The sequence below is a fragment of the Mobula birostris genome, chromosome 14 (assembly GCF_030028105.1).
Source record: "Mobula birostris isolate sMobBir1 chromosome 14, sMobBir1.hap1, whole genome shotgun sequence".
Taxonomy (NCBI): domain Eukaryota; kingdom Metazoa; phylum Chordata; class Chondrichthyes; order Myliobatiformes; family Myliobatidae; genus Mobula; species Mobula birostris.
Window position 1 is genome coordinate 88,222,550 of NC_092383.1, and position 21,841 is coordinate 88,244,390.

Below are 21,841 nucleotides of genomic sequence, written 5' to 3' on the forward strand. Positions count from 1 at the left end.
CAACACAACATAGTCACTGAAGGATCGTACCTAACAGGATGTACGAACAACCAATGTGCAAAAGACAACAAAATGTGCAAATACAAAAGAAAATTAATAATAATAAATAAGCAATAAATAACAAGAACATGAGATTAAGAGTCCTTGGAAGTCCATAAGTTGTAGGAACAGTTTAGTGATGGGCAAATGAAGTTATCCCCTCTACTTCTACTTCATATGGTTGAGGGGTAATAACTACTCCTGAACCTGATGACGTTGGTCCTGAGGCTCCTGCACCTTCTTCCTGATGGCAGCAGCAAGAAGAGAGCGTGGCCTAGGGGGTGAGGGTCCTTGACAGATGCTGCTTCCCTGGAAGAGCGCACTGAGTAAGTGTGCTCAACGGCAGGAACAGCTTTCATCAGTACTGATTCCTTGAGCAAGGCACTTAATCACACATTGCTCTGCGACAACACTGGTGCCAAGCTGTATGGGTCCTAATGCCCTTCCCTTGGACAACATTGGTGTCGTGGAGAGGGGAGACTTGCAGCATGGGCAACCGCTGGTCTTCCATACAACTTTGCCCAGGCCTGCGCCCTGGAGAGTGAAGACTTTCCAGGCGCAGATCCATGGTCTCGCAAGACTAACGGATGCCTTTACAGTACTGATGGAGGGTCTCAGCCTGAAAACTCGACTGTTATTTCCCTCCTTGGATGTTGCCCGACCTGCTAAGTTCTCTAAGCATTTTGTCCCATTAGCCTTAACCCTCTAAACCAGGGATTTCCAAACTTTCTTATGCCATGGACCAATACCATTAAGCAAGGGGTGCATAGACCCCAGGTTGGAAAGCCCTGCTCCAACTCCTTCCTGACATGCACTTATCAAGATGTCTTTTAAATATCTTTATCACACCTGTCTTAACCCTTTATCTGGCAACTCATTCCATATATGCACCACCCTCTGAATGGTCAAAGGTCCCTTTGAAACCTTTTGCTTCTCACCTTAAGCCTATGGTCTCTAGATTTTTAGCTCCCCTTCTCTAAGAAAAACACACTGTGTGTTAACTTAGACAAGAAAATCTGCAGATGCTGGAAATCCAAGCAATGCACACAAAATGCTGGAGGAGCTCAGCAGGCCAGGCAGCATCTACGGAAAAGAGTAAACAGTCGACGTTTCAGGCTGAGACCCTTCATTCAGTCTGGAGGGGTCCATATCCTATTTGGATAGCCTCCAACCTGATTTCTATAATTTCCACTCTGGTGCTGCCTGGACTGCTAAGTTCCTCCAGCATTTTGTGTGTGTTGATGTGTGTTAACTTTATTTATAAACCTTATAGACACCCCTCAATCTCCTACACTCCAAAAGATAACGTTCTAGCCTGCCCAACCACTCCCTATTACTCAGGCCCTCGAGTCTGGCAGCATCATTATAAATCTTTAACAACACAAACTGCTGGTGCGACGAAGCAAACTGAGAAGGGGGAAGAAAACATCCATGAGGCCACATGCAGGTTGTGGCACCACTCTGTCAAGCACGTTCATTCTCTCCAGCGCAAATGGCAAGATCTCCCAGCGGCAAACCATTTCAATTTGACTTCCCATTACTCTACTGAAATCTATATAATTATGTGATATATTGCACCTTGACATGGAAGTTATCTTCCTAATTCCACACCCATTCTGATATGTCAGTCAGTGGCTCCTTTAGTGCCACAATAAGGCCAATCTCAGGTTGGAAGAGCATATTCTATCTGGGTACCCTCCAACCCGACGGCATGAACATGGATTTTTGTAATTTCCAGTAATTATTCCCCCTCTCTCTTTTTCCATTCCAACTGCACTCTCACCCCTCTTTTCTCAGCTGGCCATCACCTACTGTACCTCTGGTGCCTCTCCTCCTCCTGTCCACTGTCCTCTATCAGATTCCCCCTTCTTCAGCCCTTTACCCCTTTCACTTATTACCTCCTAGCTTCTTTCATCACCCTTCCAACTCCAAACAGCTACTGTTAGCTTCACCTGGTCTATCACCTGCCATCTTGTACTCCACCACCTCCCCCACCTTTATTCTGCCCCTTCCATTTCCAGTTCTGATGAAGGGTCTCATGTTTATTCCCTTTGATAGATGCTGTCTGGCTTGCCAAGTACCTCCAACACATTGTGTGTTGCTCAAGATTTCCAACATCTCCAAAATCTCTTGAGTTTGTGCTTGTACATCTTTGCATTCTTTCCAGATGAACGATTTCTGTACATAATGCTTCAGAGCCAGTATCACTAACATCTTGTACAATCACAACGTAGTGGTTGCCCAACACTTTACAGTACCAGCAACTCAGGTTCATTTCTCCCCACTGCCTGAATGAAGTTTGTACCTTCTCCCCATGACTGTGCAAGGAATCTGCACATCTTCCCTGTAGAATGAGTGGGATTTCTCTGAGTGCTCCGTTTTCTCCCCCCAGTCCAAAGGCGTACTGGTTAGTAGGTTAATTGATCATTGTAAATTGTCCCGGGATTAGACTAGGTTAAATGAAGGGTTGCTGGGCGGCACAGCTTGAAGAGCCAGAGGGGTCTACTCCACGCAGTATCTCAATTAAAAAATAAAATTAAAAACATGACATCCTAACTTCTTTTCTTAATGCCCTGACTGAAGTCAAGCTTGCCAAATACCACCTGCACCAGCCCGCCTACTCGGAGGCCCCCATATTCCATTGAACTGCTCAGTGAACCGTTTAGTGGAACACAAGGAGCTATGAGTACAAGTACATGGTCTGCTGAATACAAAGAAAAAAATATTCCTTTTCACACTTCAAGCAGAAAATTTCATCCAAAACAATGTGACCATAAAGGGAAATATGGGAAAGAAAAGGGAAATGTAGAAACAAAGCCATCAAACATTTGCATTGGATTTTATCCATAGACTCACCAGATAAATGTCAATCAAAGATTAACAGGTTTAGACTGAAATGTCACAATGCTATTGCTGTATATTTTTTTAACCTTGGACTAAATAGTATTTGAGAATTTCTTTATCAAAAGGGTGTAGCCTGCTGCAGTGATAACATTTCACACACAAAAAAAATATGGCTATCAAATCCTTCATTGTCCTTGATGGCTAGTTTGTTCCATTACAGTGATATAATTAACATAATTAAAGTTGCTCTTCTGTATCATCTCATGTCATAGAACAAAACACTCCAGCACAGTCCTTCAGCTCTCAATATTGTGCCGCTATTAATCTAACCCATATATAGCAGTACCTATGCGAGTGTTTCTTAAATGCTCCTAATGTATCTGCCTCTACCATCACCCCTGGCAGGGCATTCCAGGGACCCACCACTCTCTTAAAAAAAAAACACTACATCTCACATCCCCTCCCCCCATACTTTCCTCCAATCCCCCTAAAATTATTAGCCATTTCCGTCCTGGGAAAAAGTATTTGGTAATCCACTCATCTTGTACTCCTCTATCAAGTCACTTCTCATCCCCCAGATGTCCTTTCACACAGGAGCAAATCCGATACAAAATAATCAATATGATACAAGGAGAAAAATAAAACTGAAAGAAAACTAATGATTAGGTCAACTATATCACACACTTTAACAGATGTGAAACAATTTAATAAACACACTGCATTGCGCTCCCTAAGTTACTCAAATTTAATTTTAGCAACTAGTGCCAGGCCATTTTCAGATCTTTTCACAGCATGCAAACTACACAAGCTCCAGATCCTAGTTTATCATTATTAAAATTTTTCTACTTAATTTAATAAAGATTGGAATTTGTAATTCAGTTAAGATTATCATGGTGCTGGTTGCTTTAGACTGTATTTTTAGTCAACATTTGAAATCACTAAACTTCCACATACGCAATTTCATAACGATTCTCAGGGAGCACTGTGTCTAATGTCTGTGTCAAGTTTAGTGCAGATTTTTCAATGAATTAATGGCTTTAATAAGAATGTTTTTGTGTACATCCATGCTGAAAAAGTACAAAGCCCTGAAGACAAACTGTCCACCATTTATACGTGCCCTAAGATAGCAAGTCTGGCTTCTCAGTTATGATAACTGGAAATCATTTCAGTCTTGTTGATCAACTATGGACAGTTGAACAATATCTAATAAATTCCCAGTCCTACTATTGAGATCTAAAACATTAGACAGTACAATGTTCATTTAACCATTTTTTGATGTTTAATATTTATGTTTCAACCATGAATATTTAAATTGATTTAAAATGCATGTTTGTATTTAAAGTCTTGGAAGCCTTCTAAAAAGGAAGCTACCTCATTCTTAATTTGTGCGGTATTTTTACAACCATAGCATTAAACACCCAAGTAACAGCATATTAAAGAAGGGGTTGAATCCTGTATTTTCCAAAGCAACACACACAAAACGTTGGAGGAACTCAGCAGGCCAGGCAAAATCTATGGAAAAGAGTACAGTTAATGTTTCGGGCCGAGACCCTTGATCAGAGCCTATATTTTCCAGTTGTTTGCAAGCATTATTTTTTTTTTGTGATGTATAATCTCAAGGTGAGACATGTTACTACTGGGAATTGTGACTTTCATGTCTGAAACTTACTGCTTGAACACAGAAACAAAGATAAAAATGTTTGTTCTAACTCCATAATGAAGTGTTCTACTGGGGTCAGTAGTCACAGATGGACTGTTACATATAACAGAATTGTACAGCGGAGTACAGGCCTTCTGGCCCACAATGTTGTGCAAACCATTTAACTTACTCTAAAACTAATCTAACCCTTCCCTCCCACATAATCTTCCTTTCTCTTTGCAGGCATCACAGTAAATTCAAAGAACCACAATAGAATCAGTGATAAGCTGCATAAAACGAAACGAAGACAAACAACCAATGTGCAAGTGACAAAAAGAAAAAAAAAAGAATAAGAATAAATAGGTAATAAATATTGAGAAACAAGTTGTAGAGACCTTGAAAGTGAGTCCATAGGTTATGGGATCAGTTCAGTGTTGGGATGAGTGAAGTTACCCACTCTGGTTTGAGAACCTGATGTTTGAGGGTTAATAACTGTTTCTGAACCTGATGGTAAGGGTACCTTCTTCCTGATGGCATCAGCAAGGGAACATGGCCTGGAGAGCGGGGGTCCTTGACGATGAATGCTGTTTTCCTGGGACAGCAGCCTTGTAAATGTGCTCAATGGTGATGGACTGGCTTTTAATTTCAAGGATATTGGTGTTTCCATGCCAAGCTGTGTTGTAACCAATCAATAGTCTCTCCACCATGCATTCATAGAAGTTTGTCAAAGTTTTAGATAGCATGTTGAACCTTTACAAACGTCACAACAACGTAGAGGTGCAGCCATACCTTCTTTGTAGTACCACTTGTGTACTGGTTCCAGGAAGATCCTGAAATGATAATGCCAAGGAATTTAAAGTTGCAGACCCCCTCCACATCTTATCCCCTGATGTCTGTCTCATGGACCTGCGGTTTTCCTGCTCCTGAAGTCAATAATCAGCTCTTTGGTTTTGCTGATGTTGAGTGAAAGGTGGTTGTTGTAGCACCTTTCAGCCTGATTTTCAGTCTCTCTCCTGTATGCTGATTCCTCATCGCCTTTGATCTGGCCAACCACAGTGGTGCCATCGGCAAACTTAAATGTGGCATTGGAGCTGTACTTAGCCTTATCAAAGTAAGTATAAAGTGAGTAGAGCAAGGGGCTAAGCACACACAAGAGCATGGTAATAGGTTCTACCATCCTAACGAGCCTGCATCACCCAATTACATCCTTGTGACCAATTAACTAACCCATTGGTTTTTGAAAAGTAGATAAGGGGAGAATGCACAAACTCCTTACAGAGTGGCAGAGTTAACTGCTGCTGCAATAAATTTACACTAACAGCGATGCTACCATGGTGCCCATAAATAAAATGCCTTCTGTTTTCTAGATCTGGAGCTGAATTGAGAAGGATGCATCTGTTCCTCAATATGAGAAGTCACCATTTGACGTCAAGCTCAATAAAGATTCAGGTTTGAACTGCAGGAATTGAAAATCCGTCATATTATGGGGAAATGCCCTTCAAAACCTTGGGCGAGAAGAATTATTGAAACTGAGGCTGTGAATGTTTATATCAGCTCTCTAGTGCTTAATGCAAGCAATGGGTTTACTGACAAGATTATCAATTGCCAGTGAGGTCAGCCTTCAGAAAATAAAAAAAAATGAGAGGCCTTGTATGAAATAAAGGGAAGATTACCAGAGCAATCACCTCATCATTTGATAAACCATATCACTGCACTTGTATGTAACACGGTAATCAAAGGGCTAGAGCTCAAATTCAAAGCTTATTCAACTTTCGTAAATACAGTGAATTTCATTGTAACTGCAAGGATGCCATGTCAAACTTGACAACAGGCAGGACTTTGTGAATATTAAATACTACTGACCAGGTCACCTTGACACAAAACACTCATTCAATGCAGGTACACTTGAATTCCTTCCTCTTACACAAGATCAACCGCAAAGAGGAAAAATTACTTTTGCCACTTTGTTCAGTAACATCAAGCTTATCAATAGAATGTTCCCACTGTGATCGTAATAAAAATTTATGTAAATTCATGAAATATTGAACAGAATTAATCCACACTTGAATCCTGAGTAAATTCCTAATCACGAACAATCAAAACAATTTTCCTTCCCTCCACATTAATGTCACAAACATTAGTGAATTGAGTGTGGAAGACCCTTTTCCCCTCCTGAATCACCTTTGCCTTTAATAACAAGAATGGCTGCACTGCAGCACTCCCAGCAAATGCATAACTCTGCACCTTATTACACATTCATTACATTGAACTGATTGATATCATCTTCAAACCTCCAGTTTAAGAACTGTGCAAATATCAGATTCTCTCAGGTGCTAACCTTTTTCCTGTTTTCAGAGATTTGATTATTTTTTTGTTTGCAACCTGCCACTGAATTTTGCACCAAAATAAAATTATCCAAATGATGACCAGAAAATAGAATCAAACTGGTGCATTACGCTGTAATGTTTGATGCCAATGCTGCAGCTACAGCATAGATATTGCTGGAATTCCGACTCAGTGCCCAATGGAATTTCAGAGTAAAAGAAAGATTTACCGCAGGAGGATCACAGCTTTATTTAACTGCATCACAGACAGCTCAAAACCTCCAGCACCACATGCAGAAGTTCATTATTATTGTGAACTAGGTTTCCTTCTGAATCAACACTATGCTTCTCAATGTGAATAAGCCATTAGCAACTTTAAAGGTCCCTACTGGGAACACGAATCCCCAAAATAATTCAAGTTCCTCTGCTTTGTATGGATTAAGCACAAGACTCATTATAGAGTCAGAAGAGATAGTGGCACAATGACCAGATATCCTGCAATCACTAACATGAGAAAATCTGCAGGTGCTGGAAATCCAGAGCAACACACACAAAATGCTGGAGGAACTCAGCAGCTCAGGCAGCATCAGTGGAAATGAATAGTCAACATTTCGGACTGACACTCTTCTTCAGGACTGAGAAGGAAGGGGAAAGATACCAGAATAAAAAGGTGGGGGGGGGGGGGGAGAGGTTGGGGAAGGAGGCTAGCTGGAAGGTGATAGGTGAAGCCAGGAATAGGAAAGGCCAAGGCTGGAGAAGGAGGAATCTGATAGGAGAGAAGAGTGGACCACAGGAGAAAGGGAAGGAGGAGGAGACCCAGGGGTAAGTAATAGGCAGGTGAGAAGTGGTAAAAGGTCAAAGTGGAAAATAAGGGAAGAGTGGGATGATTTGTTTCCTGGAAACAAATCTTGCACATCACTTGTATAAATCAAATTGCTTTTGTCTGTAAATGCACATTTTTAAATAAAGTTAGTCAATTTAATTTTGGGCTTTTGACATTCAATAGCAAGAGACCAGGTTTCCTATTCAAGACTGCAAACATTGCTGCCTCAGTTCTTATCAAACTTTGATCCACATTTATTACTTTCCATTGAAATTATCCTAGCAACACAATAGACAGATTGAAACCCAAACACACCTGTGCAGTAACACATACAACAGGTCAGGCAGCATCTGGAGTGTCCATGTCCATGTATGTGTGCGTCTGGATTTTCAGCATTTATGTATGTGTGCGTCTGGATTTTCAGCATTTAAATGTTTGCATTTATGCATCCTTGTCAAAATGATTTTCCATGCTCCAATTGCCTCTGAGAGTTATACTTTAAATTTATTCTCCAAATCAACGCCATAGCAGACTGTTAAGGTCTTTTATTTAAAATAAACAGCATGAATTGACGATGTGTCACCATATGCAGACACTGGAATGTCCATTGCCAAACAAAAGTATATGTTTCCAAACAGACAACTAATAAAAGTAATGGAAGGCAAAGAAGACTCCTGACCTCACGATCTACCTTGTAATGGTCTCGCATCTTATTGTCTACCTGCACTTCCTATCCGTTACACTTTATTTTGTATTCTGTTACTGGTTTACCTTGCACCATTGCCTTGAAATTTTCTGTATGGACAATAAGCAACAGTTTTTTTTCCCCCACTGACCTTGATACATGTGACAATAATGTTGAATCACACAGCGTACCGAAGCGAATAACCTGATGTTTGGATGACTCAAGCACTGGACCGAATCGGAAGCGTCAGGAACAGGCCGAACTGAGGTGGCGAGGTCCAGATCCCAGAGCGTACTGAAGCAAATAAACCTGATGTTTGGACGATTTAAGCGCCAGGCCAGATTGAAAAGGTCAGTGTGTTGGGGCGTGAGGTGAGGGGTGGGCTGGTTCAGTTTGCTGCTCTGAACTTAGGGTCTATGGACAAGACTTCAGTTCTGAATGCTATTTGCTTGTGTTTATCATTTGCATGATTTTTTTTCACTGCACATTGGGTGTTTTTATTTTTTCTGGGGGGGGTTCTGTTTCACTTGGAGACAAATCTCCAAGGAGGAGGGGAGGAGAAGATGGCGGCGTGACGCAGTGCGCGGCCAATCCGAATTGATATCGTATTTGTTAAATAGGGGCTCTGCACCATCCTGATTTGATGGAGACAGCCGTGAGAAGCACGGAGGAACATGTGGAGAAACTTCTGAAATGCCTGCTTCGCTGCCGCTGCTACTGTGCAATCGAGAATCTCCAGAGGGGAAGGTCCCAAATCCTCCACTTTGCCTATTGCCGGGGTCGAAGCGCTTGGCAGAGATGGTGCTCAGTGTCGGAGGGCTGGTCGGAGGCTCCAAGTTCGGACGGACTCAAGAGTTGGACTGTGGTCGGGTGCTTCCAGGATGCTGCATCGGCAAGTTTGCAGCGCTGGAAGCTCATGGCAGGGAGAGTTTCTCCCTTCAACCATCTGCGTGAGATGATGGAACTTTCAAGAGACGTTGAGACTTATTTTTACCATGCCCATGCTCTGTTGTTCATCAAGTTATGGTATTGCTTTGCACTGTTGTAACTATATGTTATAATTATGTGGGTTTTGTCAGTTTTTTTTTAGTCTTGGTTTGTCTTGTGTTTCTGTGATATCATTCTGGAGGAACAAATTGTATCACTTCTTAATGCATGCATTACTAAATGACAATAAAAGAGGACCGTGTGTCCTCATAATCTAATCTAATCTAAATCTCAAGGTTGCATAATGTATACATAATCTGATAACACTTTTGAAATTTAACAAACCAATTTAACGAATGTATTAATTATTTAAAAGCTGTACAGTATTAACTGCAGTTCTTGATAAGCTATGTAAAATAATGTGCAATCACCATGCGTACTTTGTCTGTACTTCAGTGTTCCTGGAGAAAGTCACGGGACAGGCAGTTTGCCAAAGCAACCAACTCCACCTGTTCCAAGTCCAAGAGCTGAACTTCAAGGAGGTCCTCTGATTTGCCAATATGTTCAAAAGTCCTCCTCCTACACCACAATTAAATGGAATGCACAAGATGACCTCAGTTATGCGGTAAAGAATATCGCTCGTCAATCATGCTTTTGAGTCCGTAAAAGGTTTACCATTCAGTGTTTTAAAGGCTGGGGTTAATCATCTAAAACTTGTCTTTGAGAACCCAAGTTTATTATTGCATTTACCTCAGTGAATTTTATCTTGAAGTTTTCATAACTATTGTTAGCATGACCCTTATTCCACTCATAGGATCAGAATACTGAGATTTCTATTAAACATCACCATAGTGCCTTATTAATTTGTTGAAGTGAATTTCAAACTCTCTGGAATAGACTAGATGTCGGCACTGGAAAGGAGACTCATTTGACACTTCTAAAACTGTCTACAAGGTGAACTATGGTGAAATAACATTGTATATAAATTTCAAACAGTATTCTTATGCTTACAAATGCAAGGTTCTTTCTCTTCAGCAATCCTCATGGTTTCTATAAACCAGTGGCATCGTACTCACAGAGGAGTGGGTGAGCTCTCTGAAAGAGGCAACACCAGCAGATTGGGTGGTAAAGGTGAAGGGCTGAATGGCCTACTCCTGCACCTATTTTCTATGTTTCTAGGTATGATATGCTTGCCTCCATCGGTCGGGGCACCGAGCCAGAAAGTCACACTGTAGGTATTAGTCAAACTGCATTTGGATTATCACATGGAATTCTTGTCGCTCTGTGGGCAGACTTGATAGATGGAGGGTCAAAGTCTTCTCCCATAGTAAAAATGTCAAACACTAGAGGAACAAATTGAAAGTTGCTGCAAGGTGTTTACACAGGGCTGTTGGTGGAAGCAGACACGGTAGTGGTGTTTTAGAGACAATTAGAACATCAGGGAATGGGGGATATGGATCCTATGCAGACCGAAGAGATTTAGTTAACTTGGCATGTTTACCAAAGACATCATAGGCCGAAGGTCCTGTTCTTGTGCAGTACTGTTGTATGTAATTCTACAGTATGTGTGGCACAATTAATGTTAAGCAATACACACAAGATGCTGAAGGAACTCAACTCGTCAGGGAGCATTTATAGAAAGAAAATAAACAGTTGGTGTTTCCGGTCAAGACCCTTCACCAGGACTGGAAAGAAAGTGGGGGGGTGGGGGTGGGGGGGGGAGAGACTTAACTAACATGGGCAAGATTACACCTCCTGCCCTTATCACCCCACCCAACTCGAGGCAAAACAATGCTACACTAAATCCAATAATACGCCACATCTCTGGGAACTAAGCTGGCACTGGTGAATCTCAGCAACATCTGGCTGGAGGCCAATGAAACAAAGTAAACAACTAAATACTTTGTTAATCATACTTTCTAATATCTGATCATCACAAACAATAGCATGCAACTTCCCTTTGGACTTGGAGGCAGTTCGACGCGGCCTGTCGCCGAAAGCGAGGAAGGCTCGCGGGTTCAATTAATTTTAGCACCGGGCCCAATTGGAAAGGTCAGATATAGGCCGAATCGAGGTGGCATGAGTCCAAGCTCGCGCATATCAAAGCAACTGATATTTGGAGAACGATTTAGGAAGGTCAGGGTGTCAGGGCCCAAGGTGAGGGACAGGCTGGTTCAGCTCACTGCTCCACAATGTTTACTAGGCTCTGTGTTAAACTAAGGGTCTGTGGACAGACTCTCTTTGTGGACTTCAGTTCAGAGAGATATTTCCTTGTTTATTGTTTGCATGATTTGTTTTCTTTTCCTCTGCACTTAAGGTGTTTGACGGTCTTCTTTACTCATGGGTTCGTTTGGGTTTCTTTATTTTATGGCTGTCTGTTAGGAGACAAATCTCAAGGTTGTGTAACAGATACATACTTTGAACATAGAGGAAATGTGTTAAAAGAGATCATCAAGCTACAGCTGAGGATTTCTGAACCGAAAGTCGAAGAATAAGCAGAGGATCATTGATAATCATGCTGTCTGCTATTACCAGAATCAGATTTATTATCACCGGCATGTAACGTGAAATTTGTTAACTTAGCAGCAGTGGTTCAATGCAATACATAATATAGAAGAAAAACATAATAATAAATAGATCAATTACAGTACATGTATATTGAATAGATTAAAAATTGTGCAAAAAACATAAATAATATATATTTAAAAAGTGAGGTAGTGTCCAAGGGTTCAATGTCCATTTAGGAATTGGATGGCAGAGGGGAATGTTCCTGAATCACTGAGTGTGTGCCTTCAGGCTTCTGTACCTCCTACCTGATGGTAACAGTGAGAAAAGGGCATGCCCTGGGTGCTGGAGGTCCTTAATCATGGATGCTGCCTTTCTGAGACGCCGCTCCCTGAAGATGTCCTGGGTAATTTGTAGACTAGTACCCAAGATGGAGCTGACAAAATTTACTATCCTCTGCAGCTTCTTTTGGTCCTGTGCAGTAGCCCGCACCCCCCCCATACCAGACAGTGATGCAGCCTGTCAGAATGCCACCCAATAATATATTTATGTTTTTGGCTAAAATGTCCTCCTTGCATTTTTCAGTTAGTACATTTTAAAATATCTGAGACAGTAAATGTTAACACAGAATTCATGCTATCTTTAAAAATAACATTCAGGGTAACCAACTTTTTGATGTAATTAAATCTTTGCTCAATAATTATCTACAGACAACACATGCAAACTTTCTTTTCGAGTTCTGCAAGTTCAACACCTGAGACTGGTTCACTTCTTGAGGCCCCAACAGCAGAGTAAATAAAGCATGGTCCAAGAAAATCCTCAATGCACACATCATTAACTAGGAAAAGAGGGTACAACTAATCAGTACTGGATCGCAAAAGGGATAGAAATTGGTAAGCAACAGCAAAATAATACAACTACTATTTTCCATTCTTCAAACTCTCAAGTACTTCTGATATTCTGATGACAACATCCAACACTGTCCTATCACCATCTGTTCAGTAACCTAACTCTGTGACCGGCTAAGCCACATTTCATATATTCTTTCTTATTTTAAATATCAACAGGTCAGAATTTACTAATCTTTTGCATATTCCTGCAGTGCCTCCAGCTTTCTGTGTTCCTCTATTCCAGCCTCTTGAACATAATTGTTCCACAGCAGCTGACAATACTTCATACTTCATTGTCACCAAACAATTGATACTAGGGCGTACATTCATCACAGCGATATTTGATTCTGCGCTTCCCGCTCCCTGGATTATAAATCAATAGTAAATATTAAAAATTTAAATTATAAATCATAAATAGAAAATAGAAAAACGGAAAGTAAGGTAATGCAAAAAAAAAACCGAGAGGCAGGTCCAGATATTTGGAGGGGTTGGCCCAGATCCGGGTCAGGATCCGTTCAGCAGTCTTATCACAGTTGGAAAGAAGCTGATCCCAACTCTGGCCCTATGAGTCTTCAAGCTCCTGAGCCTTCTCCTGGAGGGAAGAGGGATGAAAAGTGTGTTGGCTGGGTGGGTCGTGTCCTTGATTATCCTGGCAGCACTGCTCTGACAGCGTGCGGTGTAAAGTGAGTCCAAGGACGGAAGATTGGTTTGTGTGATGTGCTGCGCCGTGTTCACGATCTTCTGCAGCTTCTTCCGGTCTTGGACAGGACAACTTCCATATCAGGTTGTGATGCACCCTAGAAGAACGCTTTCTACGGTGCATCTATAAAAATTAGTGAGGGTTTTAGGGGACAGGCCAAATTTCTTTAGTTTTCTCAGGAAGTAAAGGCACTGATGGGCCTTCTTGGCAGTGGACTCTGCTTGGTTGGACCAAGTCAGGTCATTTGTGATACTGACCCTGAGGAACTTAAAGCTTTTGAATGGCTATGCTGTTGAATTTCCTCTCTGGATCACCCTGTTTTCTTCCTGCCCTATCATCCCAATACATCAGTGTGTTTTGGTGCCAATTGTCTGAACTTATTCAGAGGGCTTTAGTATATCAATACACCAATAGAACGACTGTTAGAATGGAAATCAGCTTCTTCCTCCAGGACATGAGTGTACTGAATTACCTGTCACCACCCAGTTCTCATCACAAATGAAGTGCCAGGAGCGTATACTGTTTTTTTTGAATTGCGTCAAAAATGCACCTTATTATTTGTTAATTTATTTGTGATAACATTAGCTTATATGTTGTGTATCAGTTCTACATACTGTGTTGTGCACATTGGTCCGGAGGAATGGACACTGATGCTTTGGACACTACATCACCTTTTTTTAAAAAAATATACAGTATTTCTGTTTTTGCACATTTTAAAAATCTATTCAATATACATAATTGATCTACTTGTTTACTTATGTTTTATTTTATTTATTTTTTTCCTCTCTGCTAGATTATGTGTTGCAGCTGCTACTAAGTTAACAAATTTCACATCACATCCCGGTGATAATAAACCTGATTCTGATTCATTCGGCTGTATGTGATGAATGACAATAAAATTGAACTTGAAAATGCAAGATTTTTTTTAAACCACTGTTAACTGAAATCAAAAAGAAATTCAGACCAACTTGAATGCTTTTAAGTTCTACAGGAAGACAACCTTTATCTATCTGAAACATAAATATGTATTTTAAATAGCTCTTTTAAAATTGCATTTTAAGTTATAACCAACCATTAACACTAATATCAACTTCCTTTATGTACAGGATTCAAAATCCAATAGTTGTAACAAATTATCAATTATCACAAGCTTAAAGGTTAATTAATTCTCAGTAGCTTTCTCCCCCCAGAAATACCACATTTGAACGATGTTTGGAATGCTCTCCTTGCTTTGGTTATTATATAGCTGGGACACTAAGTGCTAATACAGAATTCATAGACTTTTTGAGCACAGTACTTTCGGTACAAACAGCCTTCACATTAAAGGACACACCAAGTGCTGCTGTGACTACAACAGAACACCACTCACATTGAATTAATATTCCTCACTGTTCAATCATCAGCTGTAAACCTTATTCCCAAATCCAATACAACATCACTAATCCTTCAAAAATTACTTCAGCCTTAAAGGTCAATATTTACAATGATAAATAAAGGCTGGCATTCTAAAAGTCAAAATAGTAACTATAAGTGACTTTGAAATTTTAAAAGTTTATTCAATGCTTAAAAAATTCTGAGGAAATTATAAAAACTCCCGATAAGATACTCCTGATTATTGGAATGCTCCAGTAAGAGCATTCACCTCAAGGAAGTGAACTCTGTTTCTCTTCCCACAGACATGACCTGACCTGAGTACATTCAGTGCCTTGCTTTTGTTATATTGACTAGGACAATTTGATCCAATCTCTGGTGCTTGGTGTTTGGAGTATGCACATTCTCTCTGCCCCAGGTTTCCCTTGAATGTTCTGTCTTCCTGCTAGATCCCAGAGATGCTGACTGTTAAGTTAATTGGCCAATGCAAATTGTCAGTAGTGCATAGGTGAATGTACAATCAAAGGTTGATAGGAATGTGCAGAGAATAAAATGGGACTGTTGTAACATTACTGTAAATGGGTTCTTGATGGTTGGAGACCCACTTGGCCAAAGGGCATTTCTATATTTTATACGTTTTATATGACTGTTATGTTTACTGCCACCATATATATTTGTTATATGGGCCTTGTACTGTGTATGACCGTTTTGCACCTTGGCCCACAAGCAACGCTATTTCATTTGGCTATATTCATGTACGGTTGAATGACAACTAAACTTGAAACTTCCAGGTGCTGTCTGAATTTACGACTACCTTTTCTCAAGCTAAGAGATGACAGAATTATTGCAAGATTCCTGATTAATGAAACTGAAACAAGGCCAAATAATATCATATAGTGTGCTAATAAATTCAACAGTTATTTTTTTCTTTTACATAAAGCAAAACTGGCGAGAACCTGAGCCAAACAAAAACACAAATGTAACACAGACAGAAATATCGCACTAGGGAATTTTCATTCTTTCATCACTTTTTCAAGGTGGACTGAAAATCAAGTAGGTAAATAAGAAAAAATCTATGCAATATTTCTCATCGTAATATCCAGTTTTATTTCATTTAGAAAGACAAAAGCAAAGCAGCAAGTTACAGGGTGCCTTTAACAGCTAAAAGAGCAAGAAAGGAGACAAGCTAAGAAATCTGGGATGTGAAATACGCCAGAAAGTGACCTTTTGTTCAGAGAAAGGAGTGTGTTGGAGGTGGCGGGGATGGATGGAGGGGTGAGGTGGACAGAGAGGGGGTAGTGGGTGGAGAAGAAAAGTGGCAGACAGATGCGGCGTGTGGAGGGGTGTGACGAGGAGACGAGGAGAGTGGTGGGCAGAGGTAGGCTGGTGGAGGTTGGCAGTAAAAAGGGGAAGGTGAGTGAACGGGTGCGGTGAGCAGGGGTAAGGAGTAGTGGCAGACAGAGAACAGTGGGCAGAGATCGGTGTTTGGAGGCAGACATTGGGAAGGGGAAGGTGGGTAAACGAGTGCGGTGGGTAGGGGAAAGGTGGGCGGAAGAATAATCACAGCCCACAAGCGTGAGGGGTAGGGGGAAGCCAAGGACAGACCGTGACAGAGTACGCATGCGCCACCAAGCAACGCACCCTGGAACTTGTAGTCCTCATCTAACATGACTAACTGACAACTCTGGCTGAAAGACTACAACTCCCGCAAGGCATCGTCAGGATGATCATTGCCTCTAATCTTTCCCCCTCCCCTGCGACTCACCTTCTTTACCGGTTTGTGCGACGCCACGACGCCACTGTCGTTGTTGAAGACAACCGGATTCGGCTGCTTCTGACCCTCGGCGTTGAGAGAGAACTTGTCCATGCCCCCCTTGGTCTTGTCCTCGCTCTGCGCCCTCTCCGCGTTGGCGTTCTCCTTCACTTCCTTGGCCTTCAGCCCCTCCTTCACGCCTTTCCCCTCCACCGGTTCAGGGAATCCTTTCTTCAAAAGCTCTGCCATGCCTCTATCTACCGCGACCGGCTCCGAGTGAGGGTTCTCGAAGGCGGCGACCAAAACTCCGCTGACCGCAGCCGAGCACCGCCTCCGTACGTGCCCTAACTTGACGTGACCAGCCGTGCCAGCAGTGCACGACTGACGTTTACGCGTAAGCCCCGCCCCTCCAGGAAGTTGCCCCTCGGTTTGCAACCTTGAGAGAGGGAGAAAAACATTTCGAAGAGGGGAAATTAGTTGTTTTATTTTAATGTTCACGGTGGACGTTGATGATAACTACTAGTATTTTTCCCAGTAATAAACTATTTACTAAATATAAAGTTACCTTCAGTCAATGTTTTGCATTATCTACTTCTTGTCATTGTTTATTGGTTCCAAGCATTTTATCAGCAATGAGAGGTTCAGCCCAAATGCACCCACTGACAGAAGACACTTTCCCTGCTGAGCCTCTGTAGTCATGGTAGCTTCTATCAAACTCTTGAACAGACCTTGTACGATAAGCTGGATTCTTGACCTGGCAATCTACCTCATTATGATCTCGCACTTCATTCTGTTCAGTTATTGTTTTACCTTGTTCTACCTCAAAGTACTGTGTAATAATTCAATCTGCATGAACAATATGCAAGACAAGATTTTCGCTACAACTTGGTATATGTGACAATAATAAAGCAATGTCGACATAATCAAGATCCCACCCAGGCCAGTCATTCACATCGGTCGGATGTAAAAACCTGAAAGCATATGCCACCAGCCTAAAGGAGGCTGTAACAAGGTAATTGAACAGTTCCCTACTATGAAAAGATGGACCCCTGACCTCACAATCTACCTCTTGTTTGCTTGCACTTTATTGTCTGCCTGTGGTGCACTTTCTCTGCAGCTGTTGCAATTTATTCTGCATTCTGTTATTGTTCTACCTCAATTCAACACGCACAAAATGCTGGAGGAACTCAGGTGACAACCACGGAAAGAGTGGTGACGACTGGAGTGACAGCCCGGAGAGACAGCAACCGGGGCAGAACAGGCTGGCGACCCAATCTGTGTCCTCTGAGAGGAGGACCCCCACAAAAGCTACAATGAATCTAAGGGAAAGATACCCCCAAGGGTGCCTGAGAGAGGGGAAGGATGAGCACCCCAGTCGGATGGACACAACGACATCAGACCCAGGCAATGAACAAACGACGATGAGGAAGCAGTGTGCATGTGGCAAAATCTGCAAGAACGATCACGGCTTGAAGATCCACCAAGCGAGGATGAAGTGTTTGGCAGTAGCAGGAGCAGCACAACGTGCAGGTGTCCAACCTGGTGAGACGAAGGAGGGGCCAGGCCCGGAGTCACCCCATAGTGCCCGGAACCTCCAAGTGTTGCAAATTAATCCTTCTAACATGAAGTCTAACAGGAGGCGGATCAAATGGCCTGCAGCTAACATGACTTCACTGTGGAAGCAGTTTGATGAAGATGTTAACTAAATTCTGGAGGCAACGGCAAAGGGAGGGGTTGATAGGAAGCTGCAAGCCATGACAACAATTGCAAGGTGTCTCCCAGTGGAGGTTGGATGTAGGGGATTCGTAGCCCGTTCTTCAGTTAGAGCCTTCAGCATTTTGGGCATCGAGGGAGAGAGGAAGAGGAGAGCCATCTGCAGTACCACTGATGCGGCAGAGAGGGCCTCAAGATGGCTGTGGCTCAAAAGAGGGGAGCCATGGAGTCATAAGTAGCCAGCCATCTGGACACAAGCTGGGGTCTGATCAGCCCCGGCTGGGTCACCTGGAGGAGGTTGTATGATGTTGAAAGACCTGAAACACCCGATGATTCCAGGAACATCACTGAAGATGTGTCCAGAAGCATCAATAGATGTATGTACACAGCGGGTCAGGCAGCATCTATGGGAAGGACGAAGCAGTCAATGTTTCAGGTTGAGACCCTTCTCCATAGATGCTGCCTGACCTGCTGAGTTCCTCCAGCATTTTGTGTGTTACTCTGGATTTTCAGTATCTGCAAAATCTGTTGTGCTTATGATTTAATGCCTCAATCCATTGTTGCAATGTATTAATTTGTGTGAACAGTATGCAAAAAAAGTTTTTCACTACCTCAGTACACAGGAGAATAAACGTCAGCATAAGTTTCCACAAAGGCCACTCAAGTAAAACATGCTCAATGTGAAGTCCAGCAGGCACTTAAACCAAAGGGAACAATTTCATTCAGCTTCACTTGCCTCATCTTTGAACTGTTCCCACAACCAATGGAATCACTTTCAAAGATCTTTATCTCATGTTCTCGATATTTATTACTGATTTATTATTTGTTTTTGTATTTGGACAGTTTGTTCTCTTCTGCCTCTGGTTGCATACCCAAGTTGGGTGGTCTTTTATTGAACTGAATTGACTTTATTACTTACATCCTTAATATTCATGAGTAAAAAGCTTTACATTACATCTCTGTCTAAATGTGCAATTTATAATAAATATTATGTACAACGGAATAGTCAATATAACAGAAATACAGTTGTGTCAGCATGAATTAAGCAGTCTGATGGCCTGGTGGAAGAAGCTGTCCCCGAGCTGGTTGGTCCTGGCTTTTAGGCTGTGGTACCATTTTCTGGATGGTAGCAGCTAGAACAGTTTGTGGTTGGGGTGACTCGGGTCCCCAGTGATTTTTCGGGCCCTTTTTACATACCTGTCTTTGTAAATGTCCTAAATAGTGGGAAGTTCACATCTACAGATGCGCTGGGCTGTCCGCACCACTCTCTGCAGAGCCCCGCGATTGAGGGAAGTACAGTTCCCATACCAGGCAGTGATGTAGCCAGTCAGGATTTGGTTATGGTTATTACTCTATAGCTTAATTGAGTATGTCCACAAGAAAATGAATCTCAGGGTTGGATATGGTGACATATTTACTTTGAGCTTTTGAAGACTTAATCCAGTGAGACATCAAGAGCTCAGTCAGGTATAACGTTTCATTCTTTAAAAGCTGCAGACTAGCCTGTCCCTCTCTACCCACAAGTGCTTAAGCAGACTCAGTTTACTTTTAAAACATGAAAGGAGGATCTCATTGAAACCAACCAACTATTGAAAGGCCTAGATAAAGTGGAGGTAAGGTTGTTTCCAAAAGTGGGAAAGCCTAGGCCCAGAGGACACAGCCTCGGAATAGAAGGATATCCCATTGGAACAGAGACGAGAAGGCATTTCTTTAGCCAGGGTGTAGTGGATCTGCAGAAAGCATGGCCACAGATAACTGTAGAGGTCAAGTCATTTAAACCAGAGGTTGATAGATTCTTGATTAGCAAGAGTGTCAAGGATTATGGAGAGAAGGCAGGAGAATGGGGTGAGAGGGAAAGCAATCAGCCAGGATCAAATGGTGGAGTGGACTTGATGGGCCAATTCTACTCCAGTATCTTATGGACAATTAATCAGTTAAATGAGAGAAGGCAGCTCAAGAACTTCAACATCTCCATCAACAACGCTAAAGGAAGCTGAAATGCTGATCCATTAGTATTGAGTGGGTGATCAGTCTCGTCTTCTTCCTGAGATCCTAACTGCCAGAGAAATCAAGTCTTCAACCAATTCGATTCACTCCATGATTCCCAGAGTAATGGATGCAGTGATTGCTACAGTAGCAGACCTCATCTTGATTATATACTCAGTGGCTACTTTAAGTACACCTATGCACATACTCATTAATGCAAATATTTAATCATCCAATCATGTGGCAGCAACTCAATGCATAAGAGCATGCAGACATACATGGTCAAGAGAATCAGTTGTGTTTTAGACCAAGCATCATAATGGGGAAGAAATGTGATCAAAGTTACTCTGACCATGCACTGATTGTTGGTGCCAGAAAGGGTGGTTTGGCAATCTCAGAAACTGATCTCCTGGGATTTTCATCTAGACTTTACAGACAATGGTGTGTTAAAGAAAAATACATCCAAGAGAGCGGGGGTTGTGTGGGCTTGGTAATGAGAGGGTTCAGGGGATATTGGCCAGACTGGTTCATGCTGACAGGAAAGCGACGGCAACTCAAATAACCACGAGTTACAACACTGGTGTGCAGAGGAGCATTTCGGAACGCACATCACATTGATCTTTGAAGTGGATGGGCTAAAACAGAAGACCACTCCAGATTATACTCCTTTATGAACTGAAGTGGCCACCAAGTGCAGTCCTGGTCACTAACCTTGCCATTAGTTAGGCTATCCCAGTACATTTTCAACACTGGTAATGATTAGAGACACTGAAAAATGCCCAATAATTTCCCATTTCAATCCTAATAATGCCAAATCATCTGTCAAGTATTGACAGTTTAACCAGTAGTGCCATTTGGTAAATAACTTTCTCACTGATGCCAGATTTCACCACAATCACTCAGCTCCAGCCTTGGTCCTAAAATATTCCAAAGGAACTGAACATCAGGGATGAGACAAGAGGGGCTGCTACTACACAAGGCAGCACTTGACTGAGCGTGGCATAAAGAAGCTTCAGTAAATGAAAGTCAATGGGAAATACTCAAATTGTCTGAAGTCAAAGGAAGATGGCTGTGGTTGTTAGAGGTCAGTCCCACTACCATGAAGAGTTCCTCAGTCCTCTGCCAACTATCTTCAGCTGCCTCATCATTTTAACCCCATCCACAGCAGAAGTGGATGGGGGCAGTGGGAAAATCACCCCTCCTGTGTTTGTCAATCTCATTACTGGAGACAGTGTCATTGGACCCTGCCACTCTGAAATGGTATACACCTTCACTAACCTGATCTAACTTCACTTGCCTTTCTTGCAATATATCCTTATTAATCATTTATCTTAAGAGTGGGAGGGTATGCCAGATTTTATTGCATGATTTGACTAAGGTGTAGGGCATGTAGCCAAGTGGTTAAGGCGTTCGTCTAGTGATCTGAAGGTCGCTAGTTCAAGCCTCAGCTGTGGCGGCGTGTTTGTGTCCTTGAGCAAGGCTCTTAACCACACACTGCACTAGTGTCTGTGCGAGGAGTGGCGCCCCACACAGACTTCCAATCTGCGCCTTGTAAGGCATGAAAATGCCCAATGCAGGCCTCTCATGGTCTGAGTCGACGTTCCCTCCCTCCTGACTAAGGTGGGGGGGGAACACGGTTGAA

The 21,841-nt window shown here is 42.1% G+C and overlaps 1 protein-coding gene across 1 annotated transcript in view; it reads right to left on the minus strand.

The window, feature by feature from the left end:
* Positions 1-16,852, minus strand: part of LOC140210065 (S-adenosylhomocysteine hydrolase-like protein 1) — a 96,404-nt gene extending 79,552 nt beyond the window's left edge. Inside the window, exon 1 of the mRNA XM_072278841.1 lies at positions 16,513-16,852. Coding sequence (XP_072134942.1) covers positions 16,513-16,749 — 237 coding nt within the window. The 5' untranslated portion in view covers positions 16,750-16,852. The remainder of the gene's footprint in view (positions 1-16,512) is intronic.
* Between the last annotated feature and the right edge of the window lie 4,989 nt (positions 16,853-21,841).